Source organism: Convolutriloba macropyga, chromosome 13 (genome assembly GCF_964194025.1).
Source record: "Convolutriloba macropyga chromosome 13, txConMacr16.3, whole genome shotgun sequence".
Classification (NCBI taxonomy): Eukaryota; Metazoa; Xenacoelomorpha; order Acoela; family Convolutidae; genus Convolutriloba; species Convolutriloba macropyga.
Genome location: NC_134480.1, coordinates 25,647,146 through 25,671,126, shown reverse-complemented (window position 1 = coordinate 25,671,126; position 23,981 = coordinate 25,647,146). Strand labels below are relative to the sequence as shown.

Sequence of the window (23,981 nt, the reverse complement as noted above, 5' to 3'; positions counted from 1 at the left end):
AGAATAACCGATTGAGAAGAAGTTAGCGAGAAAGTGACATAATTTGACCGGTTTTGTTAGGCACAACAGAAGTTCTCCAAAAAAATCCAAAAAATTTGAGCAATAATCGTGTTCTCTTGTGCTTAGCTAAAGATGTGACCAGTCTGTTTTGTCAATTTTCTAAGCACAAAAAATTTAACGTCGAAATATTGAATATCGTGTTTTTGGCCAATTTTTTTGAAAACCCTATGCATAGCAAAACCAAAAAAATTGAGCAATAGTCGTGTTCTCGTGTGCTTAGCTAAAGTTATGACCAATCTGTTTTGTCAAATTTCTAAGCACAAAAAATTTAACGTCGAAATATTGAATATCGTGTTTTTGGCCAATTTTTTTGAAAACCCTATGCATAACAAAACCAAAAAAATTGAGCAATAGTCGTGTTCTCGAGTGCTTAGCTAAAGTTATGACCAATCTGTTTTGTCAAATTTCTAAGCACAAAAAATTAAACGTCGAAATAATAGATATCGTGTTTTAGTCCAAAATTTTTTAAAAACCCTAGCAAAACAAAAGGGAACACATGTAGGAACTGTCTTTTTTCAGGGGAAGGAAAAGAAAGTTTTATATGCACTCATTTATCAAAGTTATTGTTTCAATCAAAATAGTGTCATATAATGTGCTCTAATGGGTTGAATTCCTGAAACACAATCACAATATCTTGTCTTAAAATGTAAATTGCTGTTTTTTAACTGCTTTTTAATCGAAAATGCGGCGCAATTTTCTTTGACATTTTATTTTCGAAAAAAACATAAAGCAAAAAACAGCAGCATTAATTTTTCATTAAGTGGACGTGTTTTCTTGTAGCGTTTTTTTTAATCAATCATTCATTTTGCACAAAATACAAACCCTAAAAATTTAACAAACAAATAATTTTGAAAAAAAAACTTTTGAATTAATTTGATTTCTGTACAGGTAAAATATACACTTGATAGCGAGAAAAAAAACCATTTCACACCCGTATGATGAGCAGTTATTTGCATTGATCAATCAAAGTTTTTCAGGCCGCAATAAAACTCATAAAAAGAACCTTAGCGTACAAGTTGCCAACAATTTTTTGTCCAACCTGAACGAGGCTAACTAAGGGGCTAACTAAAATTTCGTTTATAAGAAAAATTTAACAAGTAATCGAAGAAGTTTGATCTTTTCTGTTAGGCATCAGAGAAGTTCTCAAAACCAGAATATGTGAGCAATAATTGTTTTCTCATGTGCTTAACTCATGTTATGTCCAATCTTATTTGACGAATTTCTGAAAACTATAAAATCAACGTCAAAACATTGGCCATCATGTTATTTGCCTAATTTTTCCAAAGATTTCTTGCATCGGAAAGAGAACACATTTATTTGGGAGCTTTCCTATTTTTTGGGGAAGAAATGATGTTTGTCAAAATCGTAGTTGTATTCAAATACAAAAGTCATTGTTTCAACTAAAATGGTGTTAAATGAGCTGCTCTACTGGGCCCCATTTTATGAAAAAAAAGAACAGTAATGTTTCGCCTTATAAACTTTTCATATTTTTAACAGCTTTTAATTGAACTTGCGCCGCAATTTCTTTTATATATCTTTTGAAAATTATAAAGAAAGTAAACAGCTGCTTTGATCTTCCTGCCAGTGAAAATGTTCTCTGGTTGCTATTCTTATCAATTATGTCTTTGACAAAAAAATACAAACTTTTATTTTTTATGAACAACTAATTTTAAACAAAAATGTTTGAATTAAATTGTTTTGTGTACAGTTAAAATTTACACTTTATATTGAGAAAAGAAAACTTCATACCCGTATGCTGAGTTCGGTAGTTGTTTGCATCAGTTAATAATAGAAATTATTAACTGACGCAAATAATCAATAAAACTCATGAAAACAAACAGATTACAAGTCAAAAAGTTGCAAGTTAGGCAAAAAAGTGCTTCGGTTCTTCTTACTGATATAAAAAAAGGTTTTCCGAAATTTTTCGTTTCTTGTCACAGATAAAAGGCTGTCACAAAAAATCTGATACATAAAAACTAATTAACAGTCCAAAATTTTTGAACACTTTGATCGTCGTTTTTTGTTTGAGTGTAAATGAAAATAAATCCCTGATTAATCCCTATCTGCCTCTTACAAAACGAGGATAAAAATTTCTAATTTATTCATGATTGCCATGTCAGATAAAAGTAATGAGATAACAATGACCAAAAATTCCAAAACAGTCACAAAAACATCGTTAGTTCGTTGAAAGAGACGACTGATTACATTCTTTGACATTTTTCTAATCAAATCACAAGTCCGAAAGCAACCTCACAATTGACAAATACACTTTGGTACCAAAAAGCTACGTACAGCATGATTTCGGCTTTCAAAGCATGATTCGTGCTTCATAAGCATGATTTGCGACAAGGCGTGAAAAAAGGTGTGAAATTTAGAAGTTTTAAGAGATATTTCATTCTCAATTTCTCCGCTTAAACAGAAAAGATGGTTAAACCGCTTTGTTCTTATACCGTTTGCCAAGTTGTTACGCTAAGAGATGTCGGATTTTCATGGTATAAAATACAAAAGCAACTCAAATTAAAATCAAGAACCAGTGCACAGTATGCATACAACCGTTACCTGAAAAACAACAGTTTCCAGGCCCAAAAATCGAGCGGAAGACCCCCTAAATTGTCAAAAAAAATCAGAAAAAAAGTTAGTTGCCGATGCTTTGAAAGATCCCAAAACCTCACTGGAGCGAATTCGTGTGGCTCATAACGCTTTCTCTTGCTACGATACAATTTCCAGAGGTACAGTTATACGAATTCTCAAAAAAATAAGGCGTTTTTTCAAGAAATGCTGCAAAAAAAGTCAGTTTGAAGAATAAAAGCAAGTGTTTTTGTTCAAAATGGTGTATCAATATGCTCATGCTCAAGAAGCCGTTCTCTTTCTGGCAGAATGTGGTTGTTACTGATGAAACAAGGGTGCGCATCTCCAGCGACGGAATTGTTAGAGTTTTTTCGAAGAAATGGAACGAGATTTCTTGAAAAAACACAAAAAAATTGAGTTCGGACAAACGATCACTTATGTTTTGGGGTGCAATACGATCAGATGGACGGAAATTGCTTGTTAAGTGTCCAAACAAGCTAAACGCTGTCGGTTATTTGGAAATTTTGAAAATTTACGAAGAGAAAATGCATTTCCTGGACTTTATTTTTCAGCAAGATAATGCTCCTCTGCATAAATCGAAGATTATCGGCAATTTCTTCCAAGAAAACGAGTGGGAGTTACTGGAATGGCCAGCATACAGCCCAGATCTGAATCCTATTGAAAATTTATGGGCGATTTTGAAGCAGCGATTACGAAAACAGACAGTTTTTTGGGAAAATTTAGAAGAAAAAGTGTATGAAATTTGGAATGAAATTGACGCAGACGTCGTGAGAAACCTGTATGAAAACTATACAAACCGACTACTAGACATTAAAAAAGCTAAAGGTGTAATGACGCGTCATTAGAGAACTAATTTGAACTCAAAATGTTATATTATTTGTTGTTTCTATTGTTTTTTTAAAAATCTTTAGGTGTACGTAGCTTTTTGGTACTATGGTGTATAAAGACATTTAGTGGGCAGCAAGATGTCAGCAGAAATACAAAATAAACAATTCCATCCACCAACCAAGTTCGTAGGGCAGATAGAAGCACGAATAACAAGTTTCGTTCTTGTGCGTTTTAATCAAAGTTGTCACACATGTGAATTTCCAAAAGAAGAATTCATCCGTTCGCCTTTGGAGAGTATTTCAAATTGTTTTACAATTTTTTTCCATAGAAAAATTGTGCTGAATTTTTTGGTTAAACTTGTAACTGATCAGAGTTCAGTTTTAGCAACTAGTTTGTACTTTCGCGTGTTTCGGAAAGTTTAGATTTCATTATTTTTTGAGTCAATCGATTAATAAGTTTTGATTAATAAATGCTGCTGAACAGATTCAAATCTCATCCGAAGCTGTTCGGATTATTTTGAGCGCTTTTTCAGCATAAAATGAGACAAAAATCTGATTAACGTCAGCCATTGTTTGTCTTTTTTATCGTCCAAACGGAGGGCTTCAAACGAGGTCCAAGCATTGTATAATCGTGTAATACCGACTTACATTAATGGAATCATAGGTAAAGTGTCTGCAAACCCAGAAGGAGACTAATATTTCCACAAAGTTTTGAATCGGAGCTTACAAGATGGTTTTTCAAATTTTATTACAAAAGCTTTGCTTTAAAAGAACTAACAGCATCATTTGCAAAATTTACATTTCATTTTTTAGCCATGTGATTAATAAATTCTTATTAAAAAATACCGTTGAACTGTGTAATAAGTACTGTATAGAGCAAACAGATGCACAATTGACAATCTCATCGTATTGACTAGGCACCCAAGTGAAGCGTCAAGTGGTCAAAAGCTGTCAGTCTTGTTTGTTTTGATAAAAAATAAATATTAAACGCGGTATGGAAAATGGGGTTGAATGACAAATTAAGCAAAATTGGAAAACAGTATTCAACCCTTGTATGGGTAAACTCATTCTTCTTGCTGAGATATGTTTATGTTGTGGTCAAAAATACAAGAAGCGTCAACTTCTCGCAAACAACTAGTGGCCCTCAGAGGAGAGCCGTGAAGCCAATAGGTTTCCTGATTTATGTCGCAAACATACCAAACACTCCGGCCGAAATCCCAAATTTGCAAATGACTTCGCGTAGAATTTATGGATCAGGCACCAATCAATCAATACAAAGCAAACTCCAATCATCATTGGATAAATCCATTAAATCGTGTGAGAAGCTCAAATTCAAATTAATTAAATTTTTCCGAAGAAAGGACAAATTATTCAAGAACTGATCGAAAGGATAAACAAATACAGGCGTGTATATTAGTGGAAACCACAAAATTGAAGAGCCAACACAATTAAATTCTTAGGTGTGATAATAACGCCACAACTCCAAATTGAATGAACATTGTTATAGCTTTCTGTCCAAAGCAAACATGCGGATGGTCTTTCTGTGGCAAAAAGATGACTTAAAAATTGATCCAGAAAGTTTACTCCTAGTGTACAAATATTGGATTTGGCCAATGTTTTCCTTACTCAACCCATCAAATGCGTTTTTTTTTCGAACGCACAAAAAACGCACAAGAGATACTTACTTTTGCACAGCAGAATTTGTCTGCAAAAACATTGACGGATTAACGTTTGAAATCTACACAATGAACTGAATCTTCCTAGCATAAGAGAACATCAAAACTGATTGGCAAATAATTGCATCAGCCGAGCACCAAAAAACAACACTGAATCGGTTGTACATGTCATTGCAATGAAAAGGCAATGTGCAAAGAACATTTGCTAGAGCACGCTAGACTTCCTATTTGAATTCACATTTATTTCTTAAGTTCGATTTGAGAAAAAGAGAAGATACTAGTCATGCAAACAGAACGATGCCAGTACAAATTAGCAATGCTGCTACTTAAGAACCTTAGGCCACTGCTCTATCATACAAAAATAAATCTATAGAGGGAGTTCGATTCCTCCAAGCAACACAGTTGTCTAGAGAGAGCAGACAAAACCTGTCTCTGTTTTTCTTTTCTTCTGCTTGCCCTTATTTTTCTTCACCTCCTTCATGTCGTTGACCTGATATTGTTTTTGCTACTATCACATACGAATAACAATTAACTAATAGCAACTACAACTGTGGCTAGCCAGAGATACACACAAAATCTCAAAAAACTTCATTACGAATAGCCGTAAAAGCCCTCCACGGTGTTTGAAGGCGATTGAAACAGAATTGTGACGCAGTATCTCATTAAACGTAAAATTTTTGAAGCTTCTGTTGTTTTGAACGTAATTGTTGACGGTTATGCATGAATTTTGTTTTATTGCTCAAAATTAATTACGAGCATCTCAAACGATAACTAACCGGCCTCAGTAACTTATTACTGTTTCGGGTTGATTTGCTCGATTCCCATTAATACTTGTTCACGCAAACTTGATCACGATATTTTCTTTGTTGGTAAAACAGAAAGTTGGTAATTGTGGTGTAAACTGCAGGTTTACAAAAGCACAGCGTATTAGATTTCCGAAATCAGAAGTGTAAAAACTCAAAGCAACAAACTTGTGATTAGCAAGCACAGATTAACAATGGGACCTTTTGAAACCAAATTTTTTGTAACGTTCGCTAAAAGATATCAAGAATATCGTCAAAGCTCAATGATAAGAAACTCAAAAACTCAAAAGTGTTGGGTTTCATATTGGGTTCTGTTATCAACGATAATTCATTGGACCAAGCATGCCTGCCATTAACCATAACAGGAGCTGGAGTTCGACGCTCTGAACCATTTCAAAGCAGCTCATGTTGGTTCCTTATCCCAGTAAGCAGACATAGTAGGACAAATTACTGATGTGATCCCAACTCACAAAAGTTGTTTCACAGACCTAGTGGAGGAGTTTAGCACTTTGGGGAATCCCCATTTGACACAACAGAAAATTCAAGAACAATTTGACAATACGGCTCAAAGCAACCTTTTTGAAGGTCAAACTTCCACCAGAGGAAAAGCTAGACTGTTATCTCTTTCCCTGTCTCAATCAGGAGCTTGGTTGACGGCAGCACCTATCCCTGCTCGTTGCCTACACCTTCAAACTAACGAGTTCCGAGCTGTTCTGAAATTATGTTAGGGAATTCCACTCTATGATTCGGATAGGAGATGTCCATATTGTAAGTCAGCTATTTTGGACATATTTAGAGATCAAGCCGTTTCATGTCACGGGCGTGGCGATATTATCTCTCGCCATGACAAAGTACGAGACGCAATAATGGCAGCTTGTTCGTCGGCCGATCCTTCCTCTGCAAAAACATCTTCTGCTGGAAAAAAATTCAAAACCAGGCGACGTGTATTTGCCCAGTTTTATAGCAGGACAGCCCGCAGCCTTAGACGTCACCATCACGTCCACACTGCAAGCCCGTCTTATCTCAGATGCGGCGAGGACACGTGGCTTTGCTCTAACCCTAGTAGAAGACAGAAAAGTTGGGCATTATTACCAGAAGTGCAGCGATATGGGCATCCACTTCGTACCATTGACGTTAGAAACTTTTTGCGGACTATCCGAAACAACGCGGAAAACATTGAAAAAAACACCTCTTTTATCTGATAACAGAGATTTCCAGCACTCAGGCCTATCAGTAGCCTTCAGTCGCCTCACTCAAGCGGTATCAATAAGTGCCATGCGTGACTCAGCCTCAATGCTGATTGCAAGAGATTCGCTATTATGCCAGAATTGATGGGTACTGTCGCATCAAATTGTGCCGCTATGCCCAATGAGAAGGTCAAGAAAATCCGGTTCAAGAATTCACTAATCTCAAGTGATTTCGGACTCACTTTATGAGAGGGGAGCCCTTCTGTGTTTAAATGTCAATCAATGAGTGGGGATTTCAGTTAATTTTACCAGTTTTTGTCCTCATAAAGCAGCAGAGAAACTTCGAAATCACCGAAGGAAACGAATTTTCTCAAAGACAGCTAATTGAAAGTACAACTGCATTCACAATTTGTTAAATCATTCAACCACGAGTTTTTATTCTTACCTGACCAAAGTGAGGAGAATATAAAAGAACATTTCACGCGTGCAAATTTGAAATGGACAGTTGAATTTAGAATTATTGAACTGCTGATCCGTTGAAATAATTACCGTAGTTATGATAACCAAGCTCATTATAATTTACTGTTCTTTTTCTTTTAACAAAAAAAGTGATAAGAAATAAAAAAGTGACTGATCCAAAAAAGTTTGCAACGGTATAATTTGGCAAGCTTACTTTTGACTTATTTGTTTTTCAGTTCACTTCAATTTTAAACTTCTGTTTTCGAATTGACCACATTCAGCATGAGTATCGGCAAAATGTTTTCCACTCGTAACCCATTTTCGAAGTCTTCGAAGTAAATTTGGCACGTTTCCTTGAACACAAATATTCCGGATACATTTCAAATAAGCAGAATTGCAAGATAACTTTTCTGTCGCACAAGGTTTTGCCAATTCTGTGTTCTTCCAAAACTAGGAGTCAGAAATCTCTGCCGGCTCTCAATTATTCATCATGTAACATTATTTGAAAAATCTGCTCGCTATTTCTTGCACTTTTCAAAATGGTTTTCACACTATCATTTAATTGATTTAATTATTGATTTTTGCACCAAAATTTATCGGCTTTTTTGTAAGTGACATATATGCCGATAATGGTATATGTAAAATCAGCCACCGATTGTGACAGGAAAAAGCGCAAAAATAAATGCATTGTTGCTCAACAGAAGTGTTACCATCAAAGCATTTTCTTCTCTCCATGGCGCCTTAGACAGTTATGGCGCCTTAGACAGTTATAGACCGATACTTCGTTACTTCAGGTAAGCATCTATAATTGGAAGCAAACAATTTGTTTACAGAAGGCATGGTTCTTACCAAAACGCCGCTAAATACCGACGCTGTTTAGATTTTCGAGTGGCTTTAGTTCTTTTTCTGCAACATTTTTCAATTCGTCTGAGCGCTGTGAAAAACCACATGTCAATATTTGTTTTTAATCTTGAAACTCGGTCTATAATTTTCGATTAAATTCTGACAAAACCAATTTAGATTTGTTTGTTTTAAAATTCTCAAATCGCTATTTGGAGTTCAATTTCTCTTACCTCCTTTTTTCAAGACGGTATATTTTGTGAACGATATTGTGACCTCAAAATAACCAAAAAAAACAATGAGCAAAATATTGGACAGTGTTTGTTTTTCTATATACCTTTTGTTTATATTGTTCAATTGGATGCAGCTTAGCAGGTATTGTTCTGGAAGGGAAGTGTTTATGCCAGCCGATTATGATGATAATATTCGACCAGGGGCGTCATTAGGTAGGTCGGGTAGCCACAGACGAGTCAGCAAGGAGGCTCGTGTGTATATGTTTGCAGTATTAAGAGTAACTTTTGAGATAGGTAGAGGAGAAATGGGTTTGATTGGAGAATATCCAGTGTGTTCAATGCACTCTGATTGGAACAACACAGACGCGTTCTTTAGCTGGCGTTTAGTTTGCTATACATTTGAACCGGTATCTTCTGTGGCGGTGGTGACCATCCAACTTATTAAAGTTTAACTGCTACAAAACAATTAATTTTTGAATTAAAAATTAAAAAAAAATGATTTGTTCATCAATAAGTGTAAAATCGTGGTTAACAGCTGAGCATTGTTGTTATTATCAGCTCAGTTCAAATCATCAAAAGAATCACTCTCGCAACGAACCATTTGATAAAATGCTCCCCTTTCATTGGCTGGGAGGTCAAGAACTTATCAGTACTGATTGTCCCCGCTCATTGGGTGACCATAATTTTGTGAGATAAGGCGCCAAAGGTTTCCTCGCGTTTCATATTTGCCTATGGTCTAATGCAATCATGATTATGGAGCCACGAGTAGCTATCGCGGAAACTGATTGAGATAACCTAATGAATACTAGAGATAACACAACAAGCTGCAAGCTTCTGTTATCAGCCAAAATGGTGATAAGTTTAGGTGTCTTAGGAACTATCTCTGAAAATCCCCGAAAGCAACTCGAAAGTCAAAAGATTAGATTGTAATCCGAATTCTGGGCGCACTGTCTGCACTCCCTGACTTCAGCAGCTGACAAGGCGAAACCACTCTTTTCAGCCGCATTTGCGATATAACTCGATTGCAAGGGAGAATTGACTGAAACATCCAAAGCTGCTGGCCAACCCAAGTTCCAGATTTAAAAATATTTAACCTAATCTGTCTCTCATATGGGGACAACTGGGCAATCAAGCAAGCTGATATAATTCTGACTTGTATACGATCATGACGAGCAAAATTATTGCCTCGAACATGACATGACACTGGTTGGTCGCCCCTTACGTCTCGAGTAGCCGATATACAAAATCGAATTTTTCTTTAGTTATCATACAATTTAACACCTAGTCTATATTTATGGGCAGCGCGAAAGTCATTTGGAGAGAAATCTAATCCAGGCACTGGGAAGGGGGCTGCAGATAACCAGTGACATGATTGTGCTAGAGAAAGAAATAGCAAACAAATTTTTTCTCTAGTGGAGTTATTTTTTCCCGTCAAGTTGTCATAGACTTAATTACCAAGTTTCTCTTAAAGTTTTCTTTGAGAGGGATGCGTGATCACCATTTCAGCTAATTCTTCAATTGCTCTAACAAGTTAGACGTAATTAGAAGGGTTATGGTCCCTTAGATTTTCTACCAGGACAGAGCATTGAAAAACAGAACCACTATATTCGGCTTGAACAAGGTCAGCTTTCCTTCCTATTCCAACACCGATTTTGTTAATTGGAAGGAATGCTTGGTCGTATGAAGTATCTGACAGTAACACACACAAAATTTCTCAAAAACGTTGCGCGCTGAACCAAATGGTATATTTGCAAGATATTTTGATTCGTCTAAAGGAGAATTGCATCGCAAAGAGCAGACTATATTTTAAAAAAAATTAAGAAAAAAATTCGAAACTATCGTCAGGTGAACAATAAAATAGTTTAACCATTTTTATTGAGTTTTAGTGAAAACTGCATTTCTTGTTTGAAATCGTGCTATAGGTCAAACTGTTAACTGTTTTGTGCCATAATTAAAGCTTAACTTTCCTCTACTTGAAACTATACTATACTTGAAAAAGTATGGATTGTATTGTCATGTGTCACTTTTCTTATGAACTCGTCATTAGAATAGCCACCCAGACAATTTTTTTGTTAGAATCAGGACAGAAATCCAATCAGTATTTGTATATCACTAGTACTTTTCTACAGAGTCACGAGTTAGATCACTTCAGCGAGCAAAAAATGTTCCCAGATCAAGTTCATAAATTGAGTTCAATGCGGTTCAAAGGAGATCTTGTCCGTACAGTTGGATGATAACCATGCCGTGCCGTGCGATGGGTCATAGGTAAAGGTAGTACGTCTTTATCCTCAACTGCCAAATGTCATGAGGGCTTTGAAGATGACATCAGGTGGCAACTAAGGGGTTTTTACAACCAGACCAATTATCCTGGGTTAATGCACTAAGCGACCCTCTGCATTGCCTTAGCCACAGAGCCGGCCATAAATAGGAGTCCAATACAATAACTCCCAGACAAAATCGGACACTTTTAGTGGACTTAATGGGTCTTTTAGTCTGGTATAAAAATAAAGTAGTGACCATAGTGATTAAACTCTTATTGCACCAGGAAGATACCAAAGAGCTCATTTAAGTATTGGATCAATTTAAGCCGGCTACTGGATAGGTATCATCTAATTTTTAATTAATAATTTTGTCGAGTTCAAGTGCTTATTACTACGATATAAATTAATGAAACGAAAAATAAAAACAAATCTGCACCAAATTTTCCATTGCCTATTTTTTTTTGGAAAATTGCCATTCTTTATTTTTTTCTTCATAAACTTCCCAGGCTAAGGTCCCAGACCAAAAGTTGATATGTCCAGACCGAAATGAACGCACAAGGGGGTGTCGTTCGTTCAAAATTACACGGTCTGGAAGCACGAATGAACGCACAATAGTCCTGACATAAACAAATTTAAACGCACAAAAGTCTGGACATACTGACCTTGGAGCGCACAGAAAATTTTTTGGAATGGAAAAAGAATGAAAAAACAAATGAGCTCATGTTTGACTAAGCACCCTTACTAGATTGCTCACTCAAGCGGAAGCTTTCTACGAAGAAAGCCTCAGCTCACCTGAGTTCAAAATTTGCTTTGCTTTGGACAATACCAGGCCCAGAGTTATAGACCATTGCTGAAGTTGCAAAACAAAATCAAGCATTAAATACTGGGTGACTGGCGCCCCCTTCAACCAAAAATTTTCATCGAGCATCTTTCATTATTTTAAATTGTACTAACTACTGAGGCACTTCATCGCAACCATCACCCTAAAACATCTTCAAAGAACTTTTGAACGCACAAAGAACCGAAGAACGCACAAAAATTTATGACCGCACGAAACTCTGGACATAGATGTTTTCGAACGCACGATAGTCTGGACAAGAACGCACATATTTGCTTTGGAACGCACGAAAATCTGGACATAGGTCTTTCGAACGCACGAAGAACGGACAAATATTTTCGAACGCACGAAAGTCTGGACATAGATCATCCGTCTGGAGTGGTCTGAACACAGACATGTTTTGTCTAAGACTGTCTGGACATATGAACTTTCCGTCTGGGACCTCAACCTGGGTTATGTGGAGTTCTCCGAAGTCGAGAAAAAGAAACTCGAGGTTGTGACTGAAGCTAATTATTTATTTTTTAAAACCATCTTTTCCGTTCATATTTCAGGGATATACCATCTTTATATCAAAAACATTTTCAGTGGAATTGGAAACGTTTTCTTGCCCAATTATTTTGTTTCATCTTGCCCATATTACTGAACTTAAATTAAGCAAAACTTAGTAATAGGAATAGTTGTTGAAAAAAAATGCTCAGAAATTAAGCGATTAACCCACGATCTTGGGTCTTTTTTCTGTATTTTAATAATACATGAACTTTGATCACTATCCGCACTAAATAACTCATTTTAAATTACCCTAAGAAAACATCAGGCAACTTCAATTTTTCAACTTTGCGTCATATGTGTCGTCAGTTTATTAATATTAATTTGTTTAATTTAGGCGTCGCTGATGCTGTTGAGTTCGATTTATTCATCCACAAAGTGGGGCCCATTGAAGAGACATCTATGGTAAGATCCTAAATATTGATAAGTTCACAAACTGACTTAAAACTACAACCTCTTCCGAAACAATTACGTTGAAATAGTCATATTTTATAGGAAAAAAAGGGTTATCTGACCTGGGGTCTTTTTTCTCTGGCGCAAGGTGATCAAAATTTGTTGGGCATACTACGCACCTGACTTTGGTGTTACCTTCGTCTAGTTCATAGCTTTATTGGGCTTTCCTTCAAAGTACCAGAAAATTAGTAAAATGAAATTTTTTTTGTTACTGTATGGTCGCTTGTGTGTGTGTGTGTGTGTGTGTGTGTGTGTGTGTGTGTGTGTGTGTGTGTGTGGGTGGGTGTGTGTGTGTGTGTGTGTGTGTGTGTGTGTGTGTGTGTGCGTGTGCCATGGTTTAGTTTTGGTCATAGAAAATGACACTTGACATCTACTTCCGTCAATACTGGAAAGATGAGAGACTGTTGGAGTTGTTTGAACACATCACCTCTGCCACCAATGGCTCCTCACACACAATACAACTCGGGAGAGACTACCTCGAACTCATATGGCTGCCAGACATCTACTGGAGGGATGCACTCCAGGTAGGCGACAAAATAACCGAAACTTTTATCTACGTGAACAAATTTTTTGTTATAGTTACCTTGTGTGATTGAACAAATGAACTAATAATTCTTTCACTGACAATTGAGGCGTATTAATTATCAATTATTGGCTGTCAGAATGGTACAAACAGCGGAAATGGTTTTGCTGATAACTTAATTCTATTTCTGTTTATTATCTATATACGTTTGCTTCTAAAATTATCATTTTTTTTCGAAATACGCTCTGAAAAATTTCTGAAGAACGCTCGACAATTCTCCTATTTCCCCAAGATGATACGCATACCAGATCTTTCGGTTCCTATGAGACCTTTTTACGAAACCTAAATTTCAACTAAGTTTTGCGTCCGTGTTTTCAGGTGTCAAAACCAGGAGTACTGTCTAAAAGCTCCTCTCTGGAACTGAGCAAAGACGGGAGTATCTTCTTCTCCTCCAGACTGTTGATCGCATTCAGATGTGAGATGAAACTGTGGTACTTCCCATTTGACATACAACAGTGTCATTTATGCTTCGAGAGCTGTTAGTTCTTTACAATTTGATAAAGAATTTTTAAAATTATACACAAAACGGCTAGGGAGTTGGCCCGTGTAATAAAAGCACACTTTACCCCTCGTATGTGTATTTATGAAACTGACCAATAGCTAGTCCACAATAGTTCTGTAACAGAATTCTGTAAGACAAACTGCTCTATAGTTAAATTAAGTCGGATCAGAAATGGTTGTTCAAAAATTTGGAGTTCCTGGAAAATTTAGCAGAGGTTCACCTGGACACCCACTGTACCACGTCAAACCTACCACTTCAGACTTCATTCGGTGTGGTATCTCAACCTCGATTGGGGTACAAAATGGAGAATGAAAAAAGAACCCGGAATCTGTTCTAGAAAACTTTGCCTTCCTTGACCGAGAAATTTTTAATAGTGGATGACTGAGAGGGAACCAATTCTAATGCATTTAGTGCATAAGCAAATCGTGGAGTAGATTGGCGAAAAGATTTTCTTGTTCAACTTATAGTTGGGTAGAGAGATGCTGCCTTGAGAAACAAGAAAGAACCAGAGAATGCATTAATTGAGAGCTTAAAACGAAGGCTGTTGTTGGTAACTAATGGCGAATTTGGATTGCAAGAAAGAGATGGTGTAAGTTAGGAGTTGCTAGTAATAACTAGAAGGTTTGGTAATGTGAGGATATATCGATATCCTTAGCGAAACCACTCATCTTAAAATTAAGCATAAAAGTTTGTCAATGCCGAAAGAAGTAATAAAAACTGAAAGAAAATTCAGAATCTGTTTGAAACAGTTTGACTTCTCCTATCTTTGACAGTGAGGTGTTGATGAAACACACCAAAGAACAACAAAAAATTCATTGTGAACCCCCATTATCACTATCAACTAACGATACTGAGAAAAAGTTTACCAATTTTGCAGGAAAACCTGTTGCGTTTAAGTCCTAAAAAACGTAAACGGTCAACTTAAAATACTGAAAATGAGACTAAGCTATCAAAACCAAAAACAGCACAGCCATCCAATGGCTGAGAAACTCAAAAATTGCAAGTGTCCTGCATAAGATAACATGTTTTCCCGTAAACAGGGAGTGTCAAAGTAAAGAGAACTAATATTTATCATTGAAACAACTAACTGTTATGATTGATGTAACATTAGAAAACTTATGTGATTTGCAATTGGTGATAAGATTTGACAAGACAACAAGAAGATCAACATTTGCAACAATATTCGAGAGTTCAACTAGGTTTTTGTATAAAGCGAAGTCAACGAAACTAATAGCTCTCAAGAAAAGTATGAAGCAAATTCATTTAATGTTTTGCAGCAACCCAACTCATGCATCAGTTTTAGTAACACTCTGGAAAATATCAGAAAAATAACGATTGAAAATGAAGTCAATTCTTCCTGAAGCCCAGACGTATATAAAGTTTCTCTCTGAAAAATGATTTATTCTTCATACTCAAGTAAATGACCGCAATTTTATAACAAAATTAGTTCAAATAAATTCCCAGTTTAATTTACTTTTTTTCAACTCCTGAGGACTCAAATCCTCCCTACAATCTGAATTCTCATTCTTAGGTAAACTTTAATGCCAAAAGTTAAGGAAAATATTGTTCTTTGTACAAGAGGTAACACGAAAATAACGAAGGCAACCACATTGATGTTTTTTTTTGACGGGTGGATGTTCAAACTAACAAAAGATTACCGTAACTCGTCAACAAGTTGTAATAAGACTTTCCCCTATAATCCAAAATTTCAAATCAAAAAAGTGTAAGAATGCCATAATAGTTGGCTGTATAGGTGATATAATACAAAAAACTAAAAAAAGTTTGCAACGAGCGAAAAAAATCAATGAAAGTTCAAATAGACCATCAATTTGTCATTATGTCAGAAGTTTTTAGTTGGGTACAATTGGCTGATAATTATGAACAATTTGACATACTCTATCTAAAATTTAAGATAATTTTATTAAAGCGAAATTTCGTTAAACTGTCCAATTGAAAGATCTTTTACGATTTAAGGTTTTAATAACGATACCGCTCATAAATATATCAACTGCCCAAAATTGACTCATGAAGAAAACCAGTTGGTCACAGAGTTCCTATCATCTACTGACAAAGCATCAGAACAAAAATAGCTTTTTTTAACTTTGGATAAAACTGAGTTGGATGTCTATTTCCAATCTATCTGTACCAGATGATTTTCGACAAACTTCTTGTCTCCTGAAATTTGTTGCAATGGCTTTATGGGGAACTGGTGCTTGCCGTGAGAAGTCCCTGAAGGTGAAGGTTTTGTAGAATGACGTTTTCGATGGACCGTACAACGTTGATAAACCCTTTCTCTAGAGAATATTGGAAAAAAACCAATTCAAAAGACTATTGCTATATATTTTTTTATTGTTCGTATTGGAATTCATTTTTTTTACTATCAAAAGCTTGCAAAGGTTTTTTAAGTAAGCTCTTTAGATTTTTATTTTTTGGACTCTAGTTCGGGACTGGTCCTGATGTATAGTTTTTACTTTAATATTGTCAAACTAAATAATGCTTCGCTTTATCCATTTCTGCTGCTTTTTCATCGTTCTGCTTGTAATCGTTTTGAGTTTTCTAGGCTGGTTACCGTCTGCGCTCATTCTGTTCGTGAAAAAGGTTTTTGTGCAACGTTAGTTGCCCAGCAAATCAATTTTAACTGAGCAAACAGCATATAGAAAAACATATTAAAAACAAAAACGGTGAAAGTCTACCAATCATTCATTCGAGTTGCATAAAAATAAAATCATTAAAAGTTAAATATAAAAATGTTTTTAATTTGGCTCAGTATTTCATTATTTCTTGTGCAAAAATTGAAGGAAATTGAGCAATTTCGAAAAATCCATTAGAACTTTCGTTTTTGACTAACTTCATGACCTCAGTTCAATTGATTAAAAATTTAAAGCTTTTTGAATCTGTTTTTTTTGCAGTTTCTGAAGCGTCTGAGTTGATAAAGTCATCAATGTTAATGTTGAAACTTTCTGTTCAAGGCACATTATTGTTGAAACTGCCGTCTTGTTTAGGTCAGACCTAATTTCTGGGAAATAGAAATTTCTCCTGTTTTGGATTTCGAGCTATTTCTTAGTTTTCTTACAGTTGTTCATAATGGTGCTCATTGGAGGAGAAGCTTTCCTCGTAAACAAGTTGTTTGTTGTACACGTGGATGATATGAGTACAAGATTCGAAAAATGCGGTTTCGGAAAAAAACACCCACGGAAAAAAAACCCCATCCAAATTTAGATAGGAAAAAAACCCCACGGAAAGAAACCCCCAAAGAAAAAAACCCCCAGGGAAATAAACCCCCAACTGACTGTCAAAGAGATATAAACTCAATAAAAATTATTTAATTGAATAATTAAATGAATTAAATATACACTTACACAGATTCTAACACAATTACACAGATAAAAAGCAAAAGATTGAAACAGTTTCTCAAAACGACACGTTTGAAGCAATTGCTCGCAAATAATCTAAAGGTTGATATTCATGTGCAGCACAAACAATTCGTTTTATTCTGCCATGATTTTCATTTTCTTTCACTATTTGCTTCCCCCCTTTTTGTTGTGCCACGGTAAACTCTTGAAGCGCTTGTTGTCTGTGTATCGCCTCCAAAAACTTCCAAACGTAGGGTTTGTTCATTTGCAGCATCGATTCGAAACCTTTATGAAAACCTTCTATAGCATTGTTGGTCCTCGGTTGGTGCTCAATCGTTCGATGATGGACATTCCACATTGTGAGATGAAAGCGTGGTTTTCGCCTACTCCCATTCCTGTTTAGGCGACCGAGATAAAAAATGTTTTGGCATTTTTTTGGTCAAATTACATGTTTTGGTAAAGTGTTTGGGTTGCAATTAGACTAAAAGTTGCTTAGTGGTGTTTGTGATATAGTCGTGTCCGTATACTGTGTGTAGATCTGTACCATGCGGACCATCAGAACATGACGTGGGTGAGTGAAGTGGTGGACTTGACTGCCTCCCAAGTGACTGCTAACTTCTACATTGAGGGAGAACCAACCACTTACGAGACACTCGAACACTACAATCTAGGTCAGGCATAGCTACACTCTTAATAAAAGAAAAACTGTGCAAGTAAATTTATCTTAACTGTGAGTGTATTTTGGTTTTCCGGCACACTACCTGCACGGCATCTTAACGTAGCTGCAATTGCAGATAATTTTTGCTTAAATGTGTATGTAGTCCTCCTGCAAAATTTAACCAAAATTTACCTGCAAAATTCAAAATTAAGGTAAATTTAACTGCGCGATTTACCTTCAGTTTTCCGGTAATTTGCCCTTGCCGTTTTTTGCTTGGTTTGTTTTTAAAACCCTCCATATGATCAATGAGAGCTTCAAACTCATAATCAGTTCTGTTCACCTCAGGTTATCAGATTGTTTGCATGAATGATTTGTAAATGATTTAATTTAAAAAAACAAAAAGTGTAGAAGTAGTACTCACTAGTGATTTTTTTATTCTGAATAAAAAATTCCTTCTGATTATAGACGCAGCAAGGCACAATCATGTTAAACAAAGGATTTTACAGAAGTTTTCTTTGAGCAGATCATAACTGCTGATCCTCCCTCAAATGACGACTAATTTGCCCCGTTTGGGAAAAACTATATACAAACGTTATAAAAACAGTTTAACCTGTCAAAAAAATGAAACACAAAAACGCTTCTCAAAGAGAATATTTTCTGTGCGCATTTTTTGCTGAACAAATATAATAATCTTTGCAGGAGCTATATCTGAACAGTGTGCAGGTAAACAAATTTCGAGAACAATTATACTGGCAATTTTAACCGGCACACCGCTTTGCCCGCACAATGTGTATAAGTGTATGTGACTATAAGACCAATTTCCAGGCTGTAGTTGTCGTTACGCATGGTCAAACAGACAATTATCAGCCATGATTGTGCGACAGCACAAAATTTTTTATCATTTTAAACGAAGACCTCAGTCTACTAAAATTTTAATCTGAATCAACCTATTGTTTCCAATCAGAAATTATATTACGAATTGCACATCATTTGGTGAACAAACTTTTCAGCTTGTATTAAAGTTAGGTCCCTATTCATGATCAGGTAATCATTGCCGAACAGGGGTTTGATATATTACACGAAAACGGGCTAACTTTTGTAATTAAACCTGCTATGGTTGAATTATGAATCGAGCCATAATTTCACGCATGGTCAAATGTATGTTGCACAAATTATCTTAATTACGAGCCTTTACCGGTACCAAAAAAATTTTCTTCCAAAGAAAGTGGCTGGCGCTTTCAGGTGCCGCCCTTCGATCAATGCGGATAGAACTTAAATTTTGTGAAAGTGGTTTCCACAAAACATTTAAGAGCCTTAAAATAGAAAATACGATCAAATAAATGTGAAAAGTACTTAGTTCAGCCTTAAGGCATTTCACAAAACTTTATTCATTTTAATCCTTTTGCCGCTCAATCTTACAATTTAATGTTTTAAGACTACTAAAATGAAAGATTATACTGCCATTAATCTGGCGCACAGTTCTTTCCGGGACGCGATTCCGTCAAAGACATTTTGCGGTGAAAAGCAGTTTTCACTTTTCAATTTCCAGTTTAAAAGTGAAAAAAAAATGACTGGAGTTTCCTTATAGGGCGCCGCCTTATCGTCCACAAAGTTTGAAAGTACGTTTCGCACGCACAATTTATTAACATAGGAAAAATGAAATTTGCTACTAAAAACGAGTAAATTTACCCATAAGTTTGGTACGGGTAGATGCACGTAATGTGAACCTCAAAAAATATAGTCAAAACCCTCAGTTCAACATCTCAGATCCAAAAAAGTTTCAATATGTATTTACACAATATGTTGATGATATCCATGTATTTGCACGTTTATCGGCAAAATTTTCTTGAAAATAGACATTTAAGCAATTTCAATATAATTTAGTTGTAATGTTCAGAAAAAGATTATAATGGTTAGATGAAACATTAGGAAAAACCACTGTCATTTGCGAGGACAGACATTTTGGCTGATCCATTGGTGACTCTAACCTTTTTTTGGCCAGCTCAGGTTCCCCATGTTCTTCATCGACCATTTTCGATGGAGGTTGATGCCGTTGTTTAAAGTTGAACCAAGATCGGTTCATCCGATGACGATTGATCAACTTTCATTTCACCCAAAAGTTAACCTCTCAACGTAATAGTGTTTGATATCTTACTAGTTATCACTTAGTAAATTTTCTACGTAAAATTTAGTTTTTAAGGGTAATAGATCATTCGTAATCCACTCATGTTGTTTTGCGAAACAACTAAGAAAATTGAACTGAATAAACTTGTAATTTAAACTTTCCTTTTAAGGGACCATTTGGAAGAACCTCTGTCTCACAATCACTCTGCCTCGTAAATTGGCCATCTACGTCATAACCATGTTCCTCCCTTCCATATCCCTCGTCATCCTGTCATGGGTGGGATTCTGGGTGGACAAAAGAGCAGTGCCAGCCAGATCTGGACTCTCTATTACCACCATTCTTGCTCAAATCACTCTCATCACTGGCACCGCTAATCAGTGAGTTGGCCAAGTAGAGTAATTAGAGGATATTGCTATTAATCACCCACCAAGTTTAGTGGTACTGGACACGTGCCACCTTCTAACACCCCCATACCAGAGTTATTTCATGTATCGTAACGTGCTATATAACAAAACATGGTTTGTAACGTCGGGGGATTTCCCGTTGAATTTTGCAAGGTACCGTCCATCGCATGAATAAATTTTTTTCCTCAATTATTTGATCACTTAGGATTGCGTATAAGTAAACTTGGTTTTACTGTTATAAAAGAAGACGTTAAAAGAGAACTTTATTCATTTTGGCCATGTGTTAAGCAAGCAACATAAGCAAGTAGCGTGAGATTAAATATTACCATGAATTTCTGAAGGGATTCCTTCTTGCGAACACATTTTGCAAATTTTACCTTATCAGAATAACTGAAACTATTCCACTTATGCATTTCATTTTATTTCCGCTTATGAAATGTTTCCTCCCCGTCCCCCAAACGATTGCACTCCATACTTATATTTTTAAACCTGTAAAATTGTATGTATAAATTCTAATGAACAGTCCCAACTCTCATCAGACTATAAAAAACCAAAGTTAAGACAAAAAAAGCATTAATTTTTTTGCACACAAAGTGTGTGATCACAGGTGGGTGAAAAAACACTTCTTGTATTTTGTAACTACAATAGCAAAAGGGTAACACGTGTTCTGACGTTCTCCCTAAAAGTTTTCAAATAAATATTTATAGCACTTCAGTCATGAAATAGTCTCTTCTAAAATTATATTATATCTTTCATAATCTTTTTGATTAGAGAACCCAGTTCAATTTAATATGGGTGCATATAACCCTCTGCTGTTGACACAATGATTTGTAAAATAAGTACCCACATTTCATGACTTCAGGAGCAAGCTTTGAAATAACTGAAACGATAAATCTCAGCATCCTTTCTAGATCTATTCTCTCTTCTATAGATTAGGTGACATAAAACAATTATGACCCCAAATCTGCTCCTCTCAGTAATATTGTTCCTTATGACACCAAACTCAAAACTAATATTTTTTTTACTTCACAACAAATTTAATAACGAAAACCACTCGTTGTATTCGGTTGTTTGTCTTAAAGTGGAACTTCACATAAGGTTATTTAAGGATTCTATTAATGATGAGCTGACAATAAGCACAATTTGTGAGGCGTAAAATAATTGAAAGTTTGGTGATTCGACGGATTGAAGGTTTGGTGGGCTAAAATTTGATGAGATTGAAATAAGAAGGAGCTCTTAAAACAATAAGGCCGAGAAACATGTCAGAGTCAAACATTTTTACTAGATAAAGAGGAGAACTGGTTTCAAGGGGGCTTTTTAATGCAGACGGATTCCTCTGAAAAAAATGACTAAGACATGACATTAGTGACGATCGTGAACACTACCGAGATGACTGGTTTCTCGAAGTTTTAACATGACGCCCTCGTTCCAGGAGAAGAAGTGAAGTCTCCCGAAGGGTACGATTGCCTCCTTGTAGAAAACTTAACGGAAGCTAAGTTAACGCAAATAGAATGGATGGGTGAACTAATTAGAGCCTCCAACGTCTGCAGTAATTCTAACTACTTGATGGGCAATGACTTAGTTTTTTTTTAAATGGGTGAATACTCTGGTTCAATTGTGTGTTCAATATCGACCAGCTCTTCACGCCATCTGCAATTTTCTTTAAGTATATCGTTGATCAATATTTGACCTTAAAAGTTATCTAGAGCAGTTTCCAATGTCAGTGTCACCACTCAATTTATTTGGTAATAATATTTTGAGATCTTTGGAACATCACCCAAGATAGAGAAGCATAAAAACATATTCCAATTTTATAATTTTGTCAATTGAGTGATTGACAATAACGTCTCGACAAACTACATTTAGGAGTTTGACAAAATGCGTGGAAATTTTTTTCTACTTAAGACCACTATTCTTGTGAAGCTACTGCCTTTCCGGTAGTGATCTCTTCCAGTGCAACATAAAAAAAATTCTAGGGAGACCTGTGGACTGTGTTTGAATAGGAGAAATATCCGTTCTACATTTGAAATTTTACAGGAAACCGCTTTTCCTATACAAGATTGGAAGTCAGTTTCAGTGAGCCGTACGACTCCACCCTCCCTCTATTTACTCATACTCCCTCTCTCCCATTTTTCGTACACACACCTCTCTATCCTTATCTCCGCTTGCCCTCACCAAAATATCATACCCCGCAACCAACTTCCATTTCCGCCCCTAACTCTCCTGAATTATAACAAGTTCCCCGTCGTCCCTCCCATCTACCCACACATCAAACACTAGCATCAAAAAACATTAGCATTTAATATGTTATGAGATTTGCACATCGTTTTGAAAAATTTATATTGTACATTAATTAGTTTTCTTGTGAATTGATCTCTTGTTCTGTTCTATATACTCTGGAGCTCAAATTTCATGGGTCGTCGAAATATGGTACCATGTAAGCTGACTTTGACCAAAAAAAATCCAAAAGTCAACCTACATTATACTAGTAATAACTCGACTGTTTACGAAACTTGAAGTCAAATATATATAAATCATAAATAAGACCATGAATGAAATTAATGGTTCCATGTGTTTGTCACTCGTTTCCTATCAATCTTGTATGGCATCTTTGAAACCATAAATAAAATTATATATTGTTCATAGAAACCATAGCAACAACATACAAGAAATTTTGACCCCGCACGGATGGAACCATTTATATTCCTAGGTATGGTTTTCAGGAAACATTTATGATCTTCCTTATGGTTTCAAAGGAGGTTCAACCCGGGCAGGCAGTTGAAAATCTGAAAAGGAGAAAAATTTACAATTAAATTGACTAATTTCACTCTTCAAAAGATTTTACTCTTTTTCAATGCACTTACCTCTTTTTTTTACAAAATTTTACGGCAGTCAGCGCATTCTCTAGAGGAATTTTTTTCAGGCAGCTTCGAGCCTTGGTTGCATGGTTAGCAGTCATTTTTTGCGTCACCAGGCAAGTATTCTATATATATATATATATATATATATATATATATATATATATATATAACATTTAAAATACTAATTGAGACTCATATAATTAAGTGGTCAAATTGTAACAAAAATTTTCTCAAAATGTTTTTCACTTGCACCTCGTGTTGAATATTTGAAGGAAGTTCTTTTGAGTTTTAGTGCTGAAAAGCAACGAGTACTCGACCTGCCTTTTGTTGACCATAATGTCATCAGGAATTGCATAGCCAGTTTTGTTTCGTTAGAGACATGCGATTTTCTTAAATTTTGATCAAAGTTTGCACTGATTCCTGTTTTTGACATTCTATTTTTGAAATTCTTTGTTAGTTATTCGGGACTTGTCTTTTTCTTTAGATTCCCAGGAATAGCAGATCTGAAGATGGGAGACATGTACTTGATAGTGAACTTCTTCTACGTATTTGCCAGTCTCATTGAATTCGCTCTCGTCTCTTATCAGCCTCCTGAGAGGGAAAAGTGGAAAAAGGCCAGGAAGGGCAGTGCCAAAAACACATTCAGGTTAGAATAAAGTGAAACATCAGCTCTTCCCTCATTAACCCCGGCCGCAAATCTAATGGCGCGGAATAATTGAAATT

At 35.8% G+C, this 23,981-nt stretch overlaps 2 protein-coding genes across 5 annotated transcripts in view; both read left to right on the top strand.

Moving 5' to 3' along the window:
* LOC142352258 (epidermal retinol dehydrogenase 2-like) overlaps positions 1-23,981 on the top strand; it is a 328,166-nt gene that overhangs the window by 36,040 nt on the left and 268,145 nt on the right. The window lies entirely within an intron of this gene.
* The window catches only part of LOC142351792 (glycine receptor subunit alpha-2-like), a 57,685-nt gene that overhangs the window by 23,278 nt on the left and 10,426 nt on the right, over positions 1-23,981 (top strand). For 2 of the 3 annotated variants that reach the window (XM_075403965.1, XM_075403963.1), the window contains exons 1-7: positions 8,720-8,887; positions 12,657-12,724; positions 13,126-13,296; positions 13,674-13,833; positions 17,747-17,881; positions 20,163-20,370; positions 23,743-23,904. In XM_075403965.1, coding sequence (XP_075260080.1) covers positions 8,740-8,887; positions 12,657-12,724; positions 13,126-13,296; positions 13,674-13,833; positions 17,747-17,881; positions 20,163-20,370; positions 23,743-23,904 — 1,052 coding nt within the window. In that variant the 5' untranslated portion in view covers positions 8,720-8,739. Of the gene's footprint in view, positions 1-8,719; positions 8,888-12,656; positions 12,725-13,125; positions 13,297-13,673; positions 13,834-17,746; positions 17,882-20,162; positions 20,371-23,742; positions 23,905-23,981 lie in introns of those variants that run through there. The other variant, XM_075403964.1, reaches the window with a different exon arrangement.